General features: G+C 44.4%; 1 protein-coding gene across 3 annotated transcripts in view; it reads left to right on the top strand.

Annotated features, from left to right (window-relative positions):
• Nucleotides 1–3,349: 3,349 nt before the first annotated feature.
• The window catches only part of sowah (sosondowah), a 62,382-nt gene continuing 56,299 nt past the window's right edge, over nt 3,350–9,432 (top strand). For 2 of the 3 annotated variants that reach the window (XR_892893.1, XM_011315671.1), the window contains exons 1-4: nt 3,350–3,476; nt 3,690–3,751; nt 4,255–4,725; nt 5,233–5,373. Coding sequence is in view for 2 of the 3 variants with exons in the window: in XM_011315671.1 (XP_011313973.1) it covers nt 3,350–3,476; nt 3,690–3,751; nt 4,255–4,725; nt 5,233–5,373 (801 nt within the window). In the remaining variant the exon portion in view is untranslated. The remainder of the gene's footprint in view (nt 3,477–3,689; nt 3,752–4,254; nt 4,726–5,232; nt 5,374–9,432) is intronic. The other variant, XM_011315672.1, reaches the window with a different exon arrangement.

Below are 9,432 nucleotides of genomic sequence, written 5' to 3'. Positions count from 1 at the left end.
TGTCTCGCGGCCGATTGCGATGTCGATCGCTGAGTGAAGGTGGAATAGTTGTGATCGGGCGACGGCACCGGGTTCTACAGTTCACTCTGATGTGGCTCTCAGGGAAGGGGTCCACTGGGGGGAAAATGTAAATGTACCGCGGTGATGAAATAATCAAGTGTCTCCTGATGATCAAAATGTTGATGTACCTCGGTGATAACTTGTTCTCGGTGCGGCTAGTGCGGCTATTTTTTTGTTGTCTAGTACGAGGGTTTAAAAAACACGGTGCAATAAAAAAAAAACGCGGGTTTATATCGTATTTGGCGGGCCACACGACGACGACGGCAGGAAGAGCGAACTCTCGGCCGTCGGTGGTGGTCAGTCGGCGTGGAATGAAGTTAGCCGGAGGGTTAGGTTGGGTTACTCGTGGCCCCCGAGAGTTGCACAGCATCAGAGAGCGGGCGGGTGGATTCGAGGAGGATGGCCCGATGGGGTACCACAAGGCAGCATGACAGGGACACACTGATACCAGTGCTAGCAGCCAGGGTGAGGGAGATGGTGGAGCCGTGGGGATACAAGTTCAACCGGGACAGAAGGATTTTCAGGCAAGTGCGTGGGGGGGGGGGGGAGGAGGAGTTGGAGGGAGACAGGAGAATTCCAGAGGGAGAGGGAGTGATAGCGAGGAGTAAGGCGTAAGTCTGCCCTAGCTGCGGCTTGGAGAGCCGCTGGAGGTGGCGCCAATACCTGCCCCTGTCGGGGGCCTGCGTATACTGCCCGCTCTCGTGTACATTTGCGCATTAGAGTTTAGCGTTATTTTTGTAAAAAATATTTTGGAAAAATGTGAAAAATCGGGAGCTAGCACCGGATATGAAGAATGAAATGGGACTTAGCAAACGATTCCGCGTCAATCGCTTTGGCAGTCCGTTTCTCTTCTTCTGCTTCTTGAAAGTAGTATGTACACAGCATACCGCTACCACATTGTGAGGATTACGTGCAATAGCCGTGACGCTCGAGCTTTGACGTTTGCTGAATGTCCATGGTCTCAGGGAAAATCAAATAGATCGCTTGAGTTTTTGATAAATAAAAGAGCGTTGAGTTGGCTGTGGGAAAATTAAATATCGAGTCATTCTGTTTGTCCTCGGTGTATTCAGACTGATGAAGTAGTTTTGGATGATGGGATAAAAAGGAATAAAAGGATGAAGCTGTATGAGAAATTGGCCGCCAAGGCACACAGATATCTGTCAAATTTAACACGATCTTGTAATCGAGTCACGAATACCCGTGAATCAATAATACAATTTTTATGTCTTGTCCTTTTCTTCACTGGCTGAAAGATCCCCTCCTGGCTCGCCTTGACATCCATAACGTATAACGCACCGTCGTTGACAGCGACCACTGCCGAACGATTTAGATGCAATTTTTTTCTCATTTTTGTAGTGCAAAAAAATGCCAACTCCCTTCATCCACCGATCATTCTCTCGGTGCCGTCGTATGTGAGGCCTCAGAATAACAGACGAAGACGGAAGGGACCAATGAAACCACGTGAAACTTTATGTTGGTATTTTCTGATAAAAAGTTGAAATCGTGCTAATGCCCAGGGGCATCATCCAACCGCCGGCATTCCTATACGTGCAGGCCTCAAAATGGCAGATCATTTGGCCCATTATGATACCTCGGGATAAATTTAATTTAACGTGCCCCAATTTGCTCCTGGAAAAAAATGCTAAATTCCTGGGTGATGAAAAAAAATGGTGTCCCATTTTTTGCTTCTCCTCTTTACGTGATTTTTATGCATGTGAAGGGTCTGAAGGCGGTAGATCACACACGTGGGACGAGAAGTACGATTCAAGTACTGGTGGCTGTTGTACGCGCCAAGCAAAAGACCGGCGCGCACCTTTGGACTTTTACGTATGCAAGAGCATAAACATAACGCCAAGAAACACGGGTAGATGATATCGAAGATGCACCCAAGGGGCCCACAGCCTGTACCTTCTCTCTCACCGTGAAAAATCCTCTGCTGAAATTCTCTCTCTTTGTCCCCGTGCGGTACCATAGTCGGGTAACTCTTTATTCTCTCCTAACCCTTGGCTCGACCTCGTGCAAAACTTCTCGTATCACTTCTCACTGGCTCTTTTTATGTCCAAGCGGGTTCAGGCCCATCTCCCTTGTCGATCCTACCTAAAATGAAACGCGGATGACGAGATCCAGCGTACACATGTTTTTAGGAGATATTTCAATTTTTTTGGATAAGTTCTGTGCTGGGAAAAATTATTTTATGGCTCTAACGCCGATAAAACGACAATACAATATAAAATACCCCGTAATTTTCCTCGGAAGAAAATACCTGGTTTCAATTTGATTCAATTAATTTTTGAGAATTAATTGAATTATATTAAAATGACTAATTAAAATTAACAATTAAAAATTTTTTGACAAGTTCGTGTGGGATTTCGTGTAATTAATTTTTTTATGGCGAAATTTCAGTGAAAAAAAATAAATTGTTTAATTGAAGAACAATTTTACGAACATAACAGAATTCTAAAATGAATAAAGTAAAAAAAAAAATTAAATTTATTAAAATTAAATTAAATTTTAGAACTTCAATTGTTGAAACATAGAAGGATTATCGTTGTATGCTTATCGCCTATTTATTTTCATTGTAATGTCCCGATAAAGTCAGTTTAATTAAACGGCTTTACCCCCCACCCCCTTTCGGTGCGTTCTGTGCGTGTCACACGCATGTATACACGATTTTCGGTAATAAAATTTTCACGCATACACGCTTTTATCACCTGTCCCTCTCATTTAACCTTTCTACAATGGTCGAGGAAATTTTATCGCTGGAATTTTGTACGAAAGGGGAAACAAACATTGAGATAAACTTCACTGGGCGAGATGAAATACCTAAATTAATGGGTAATTTCCGAGATTCATGATAAAATCATCTCCAATAAGCTTCACCTGATAGAATTGGAGTAAAAACACAGACGATGACGATGAATTCGATATTCACAGACGACTGTTACATTTACGGTGAAAGGCTTCCAATAAATCCTCGTGCTCGACGTGTCAACGAGAGTGAATAAACTATTGAGAGGATTTAACGATTTTACTCTGTATGCGTGGACCATACGATATCTCTGGGCGATGGAATAAAATCCCGAATGCTCAGGTGATGGATTTTTGATTGATAACAGTCGTGAAAACCCTTTTAGTTTCCATTGGAAATTCGACGGTGTGAATTTTTAATGATGAACAGCCGGGGAATTTCAAATTAATTGACAGGTAATAGAATTCATTTTTACCGGTGGAGTTTGACGATTCAAATGCTGCCGCCAGTGCCGCGCGAGTCGTCGATACAGTTTCCAACATGGCGACGCCCAGTGAGTTGTCTCTAGAGGAGATACGTAAATATTTGTTGGATAACGGTGGTTCAGCGCGAAATCACGACCTAGTGAAACATTTCAAGAGCTTCCTCACTGATCCAGAAACCCGAGGTATGCACCCACTCACCCAAAATTCCCTTTTACCCCGCTGTCGTGTTATTTATAATCCATCACCCAGTGGTTAGTGGTACGTGTCTGTGTGGCATGATCTCAGTGGGTGATTCAGGGGAAAAAAATTAATTATACAAATAATCGTGTGGTCGTACTTCGTCCCTGAATATCTACGAGCAACAGTGATGACCATCGCAAATTATTTGTTTTCAGTTGAGGCGCGAAATAAATTCAAGGAGTACGTAAACACACTGGCGACTATCAAAAATGAAGAGGTAAGTTTGTGTCTGTTGTGATTGTGTTGGCGGCTCGAGCCAGCAAGTCTGTCTGACAGAACGACTTGTTGCGCTTCGAGGTGTCTCGATTTGCGATGTTGCCACATTTGGAAAAAAATCGCGGGATTTCAAACGTGCAGGAATAATGAATTTCCGGACTGCTACTCGGTAATTTTGACTGTTCGACACCGTCAACGTTCCCATTAATTCCACCTTTTTTTTTAATTCTTGAAAGTTGGCTCGTTCTTGTTTAACCCTCGCTCTTTCCAAAGCTTGCTCCTTCATTTCCAATTCTTCCATAAGCTTGAAAATTTGTTTCGCTTCGTGAACAGCCTGCCAATCAGGCGAGGTAGCCACAGATGGCAATTTGACCGCCATTATAGTATTCCTTCTACCCTTATCATTCCTCCCCAATGTCTGAGGTACTTCAGACTAATATTTTCGCGTAAAACTATACAGGATGAAAAATCGACTTGAGAATAAATTTCCCGTTGTTTCGGTAGGGGGAAAAATTCCTGGTGCTGAAGAGAAAGTATCGCCAGAGCCTAGAAGAATTATCATCACCAATATACTCTCACCTGGGACCTGGCTCTCCCCTGGCAACTCCTGATCTCCAAACTCCCACATCACCCCTTCGTGATCCACCCCCGTATCGACCGCCACCACCCGCTCCTCTGAGTCCCACACACTCTATTGACGCATCCTCCGCTGTCTCCTATCGTTCACCCCCAGAAGAGCTGTATGCAACAGTGAATAAGCCAAATAAAGCACCCCCAGTGCCGGTGCACAATTCGCCAGGTCCAGGGTCTCCACACCGTCACATCTCGATATTCGACGAGGCCTCACCAGAGGTGGACGATCCATCATCGCCCCCCGTTCCTCCAAGACGAAAGAGTCAGGACAAACTCAAACTCGAGAACAAAGAGAACTTGAATAATGAAAAGGGAAAAAACAACCAGGAAACTCCAATCAAGGTTCGTCATATCCTGTCCTTCATAAAATTCTATCTCTTCCGTAGTGTATTTTTTCTCCTGTAGCTAGTGGTTGTCAACAATTTGCACGTTTTTACTTCACGAGAGCCTGTGTGTCATTGTATGCTCCGATTTCCATGCAAATGAAAAGGGGAAACCCCACGACGACAGTAACGAGAGCTCTAGCGCGTCGTGAAGTGAATTGTACGCTTTTCTCAGAGTATGCTAATACCCCCATCAACGTTTATATCACCCCAGTGTAACGTCAATTATTATGAGCCTATTAGTGCTTGCGGTGTGAGAGTATTAGTACGAGTAATCAGTCTTTGTAGTCGTTAAGCATCACCTCCTATCCTGTCACGTTGCATCCCGGCTGGACTCTTTCATCTATCAAGACTCTAAAACTTAGGTTTTCCTTTTACTACTGACACTGTAGACTGGAATGCACTGGTGAAGGTACATTGAATCATTAACAGCACATACAAGAAAGATTGTTGTTGACAAATCCAGGAGGACGAGCCAACAGGGGGAAGTGGTGAATTGCCAAGTGTTCGTGAACGAATGCAGCGATTCAACCGGATGGCAAGTGAGACTGATCTTCATGGTCGTCCAAATGGTATTACATCACCAGCTAAGAAACGCTCCGACAAGGTACAGTGACCCATCATAAAGCTATCAAATATGTTAAGAAAAGATGGAACACCCAGTGATATAAGCCCATTTCGGGGAAACGAGGAAGAAACGCATGGAGGATGCTACCTGGTGTCTCATCGTGCATAACCAATGAATTACCGAGAATACCGATTATTTCACTCTTGAAATTACGTACACCCACCACCACTCTCATTCGTTAATTCTTCCATTGGCCATCGTTCACCATCAAACTTGTCCTTTTTTTTTCCTTACATGCATCGATGCAAAACTGTTTATCGTTTGGCAAACGCACTGTTCATCGCATTTGAATATCCTCCTGGTATCTTGCTTGCCGATCAGGATGTCTCGTGGTTGTGTCGCCGTAAATCATAATTAGCCAGGGATATTTAAAATTAAAAGTCGATCCACAAGAGGTCCTTTACCAAACAGGGGATTTTATACACATTGATTCTGCAACCGGATGCTCAATCATAATTCAAATGAGTTTATGCCGAGTTGGGCCGATTAAAAGAAGCCGAAAGCATGTACTCTAAAACGGAAGAGAGGAAAGAGAAATCGGCGTCGCGTATACCTCGTTAAATTATTCCTTCCGACGTGGCTACAGATCAGAATGAAATTTTTTTTCTTATTCGAATCTCATTTTTCTTCCATCAGTCGTTTCCTCGGTTCTTTTTTCTTTTGATGAGTTTGTGGAGCCGAAAAAGGGCGCCCATCGTGTACGTTGCATTGATTTTCATTTTCTTTACTTGGAATGAGTCGAGCCGACAAATTCTCCGGACATCCTCTTGCACTCGTGTCGCGGCGCCTGGCACTTTCTTTCCAAAAATAATTATTATTCATCGAGGTGAGTTTGTTATTCATCCCTGTGGCATCCTCAATGAGTCTGCTGAGGGACTGCTGTCGCGTGCCGACTCCTCCCGCATACGTGACCAATCGATTAAAACTGTTATACGGCTGATTAAGCAACAGTAAAGCTCGAGTGCACTAGACCCTGTCTTAACACCGGAGAAATATACTTTTGCCGAAGTAATGAAAATCTTTTAGCAAAAGTAAATCTCGTCGTCTCGTTGGTAAACCCTGAGGCTTTTCACTAATTAAGATCACGCGTGTTCTCGCGAAGGTGGGGCCCCCAACCCTCATTTCTTGCTGCTTCCCTTGTCAAGAGTGTAACACTGGGGGTCTAGATGAACGAGGCATCCAGAGAGTGAAGTACCAACTGAGTAAAACTCCCATCTCACCGGGTCCAACTCTTCTCCAACCCCTCACTGTTCGCCCACTGACAAACTTGTGAATTCCCGTATAGTTTCAGCATACATTAAGGACGAAACTTGGGTGAGGTAGTATGGCCCTTGGCAAAGCTCAAGGCGTACTAGTGAAGATGGGGGAGAAAGGGGGGTATATCGTGGCAGGATAGTCGACGCCAGAGACGAAGGGACGCAGGGTGTAAACCGCACAAAGTAATCTTACAGAATGTATATGCAAAGAGGGTTGAGAATGGTGGAAGACGTGGTGCTACACTCTGGAGTGAAGGAGCATATACGGGAATGAGGAAGAGGGAATCTTGGATGAGGGGACACAGCTTGCGTGATCCTCAGACGACATCCTCTCAACAACTTTCAGCATTGGTGAGATTATATGTGTGTCTCGTAACGGTAGCATATTTCCAAAGGAAATAGACAGCCTGAGAAAAATCAAGCTACATATATCACCGCGGAATTTCCATTCATAAAATCCTAGAGGAATCTGTGATGAATGGGTGGATAAATTTTGGGACGCTATCGCATGACGAGGACATTTTTCTCAAACCTCGATACAAACTACTAAACGGGTTTTGTTATTCTTTTTGTCTTGGTTTACCTGAGAGTGGGCGTTCAGAGAGCTCGCAGTATGGGTCGCTATCTTCTCTGTCAAATCTAGCCACTCAAGATTAGTACGTGTTTGTTTGATATTATTTTATTTATTTCCATTTTTCCCCTTTCGAAGTTTAGCCTTTTTGGCTGTGTATGCATCAGCGGTGGACTTGCGCTTGACCGAGCGTAAACTTTACGAGGGCGTATCATTATTTATTTGGGAAATATATTTCAGTCATTATTCAGTCTCGCGACATGGGGCATACCATGGACGGAAGCACCTGGCGGTGAAGGTTTTTCATGAATTGTGTTTCTCCTGCGACCAAGTCTACTCTATTAAAAAACAAACCTGAAGGAGATACGTCAGATAGGTTAAACCACTGCTGTCTTCCTTTGTTGTTTTGCGGATTAAAAAATTTTATTCCACCTGGGGGTACCTCTGATAGTGCCGGACGGTAGGTGAGAGCAATTTGTCGATTGATAAGTTGAAGAATTTCAATTGGAATTTCTATCCTGTCGTCGAGTGCTCATTCCAATGGTACACGATACAAATCTACAAAGATCGATCTATCGAACAATATGAGGCGCTAGCCCTCACTTTCACATTGATGTTTCTTCAGTGACTTTAACCCTTTTCTGACCTCGATGCCCAACGATGAAATACTAGTATTTTTTTTCACGGAGTGTCTGTAGATCTGACGTGCCTTGGCATGACGTCTGGACACGACATTAGGGCCTGGGATGAGACGATAGTGTCACCGGGTAGCTGGCAAAAGTGGGTGTGGGCGTATCGTTAAGGATCCCAACGACATTCCAACTCTCATTCCCAACTGAGAATATCACTTCTTCATTCAGAATTGATCCATTTTATTCACCGCATGAATTGCCCAACCTACCAACAGAGCATTAATTATTACCGTAACCGTAAATCACTCACCAAAATCGGTATCTATCCACGATATATCGAGACAGATGAAAATCGTGGCTTAATCGTTTCCTAAACGGCCTCTCGAAGTATTTGTACAATATTTATTGAAACTAATGACACAACTGATCCACGAGCGCAAAATCCCGAGTCTCTCGATACCGATCACGATCCGATCTTAGGGGGATAATCTTTTGGTAAACGGTTGCTGTCTGTGGTCAAGCCATGTACATACGCATACACACATTTGAATCGGAGAGGGCGAGTCCTGAGGACTTTACCTTTATCAGAGATCTGTGAATCGCGCAGTGAGCGGCTATTTGTATTCATAAGTCCACGGGAGGTCGCCGCTCTTCGTTTCACGTTTGTGGCTCGTCCACTAGTCCCCCGATCCCACTCTCAACCAAATACTTATCCTCTTCCTATTCTCATCCTCGTTCAGCTCAATGCAGATGAGAATATACCATCTCGCATTAACCAACTGAGAATATACTACAATACCACATTGAACGGTGTTTCTATATTGGTATACTCGGGGTTGGGCCCACCGTGAGAGGGTGCACATCGGCTCCACCACAGGAACGACAAGGACGCCAACGTCATTCGTCCTGACGGGGCCCGTTATGCCCCGCTCGTTGTACACTCGTAACTTCTCGCTGAGAAGTCTCAACGCACACCTTCACCTCTGTCTCGTTATAACCAGGAGAATGTGACCAGTCATCGGGTTATTTAATTTTTCGTAGCACCCCCACTGGGCATGTTTGCTCAGACCTGCTGTGAACACAAATTACCTCACGACCGAATCACTTGGGCTCTTTACTTCTGCTTCTCACTACGAGACGAGCTCATTGTCCACCAACAAATGCCCACCAAATGGCCGCATTAAACCAAGTACCGGTCTGTCAATACTGATTGCATTGCCAACGTATACCATCTGATCGTGTAAATACTGCACGTGAAATCACTCGAAAGTGTTTATCAGTGGGAATAATTGAAAATTGTCCTTTCTATTCCTGCGGAAGACATTGAACCAGAATGATCATGGCGTCGATTGTCTAGGCAAGGCGCCTCTTGTATACCTTCATCCCCTAACGCTATCTATATGCTAATCCCGTGGAGATGGTACCCGCAGATTACACCTCGGAATTAGCCATGGGAGCGAGGTATCAGGGCTGCACAGTCAGACCACTGTGGGCCTTTACATACCTTTATCCCCACCTCCGAGGACCTTTCGCTTCAAGTGGTGTGTTACCTTCTTTCATAAACACCCACGCATATTCT

Source organism: Fopius arisanus, unplaced genomic scaffold (assembly GCF_000806365.1).
Source record: "Fopius arisanus strain USDA-PBARC FA_bdor unplaced genomic scaffold, ASM80636v1 scaffold00005, whole genome shotgun sequence".
NCBI classification, from domain to species: Eukaryota; Metazoa; Arthropoda; class Insecta; order Hymenoptera; family Braconidae; genus Fopius; species Fopius arisanus.
The sequence above is the reverse complement of the archived record's forward strand: the minus strand, read 5'-3'. Positions and strand labels throughout refer to the sequence as shown.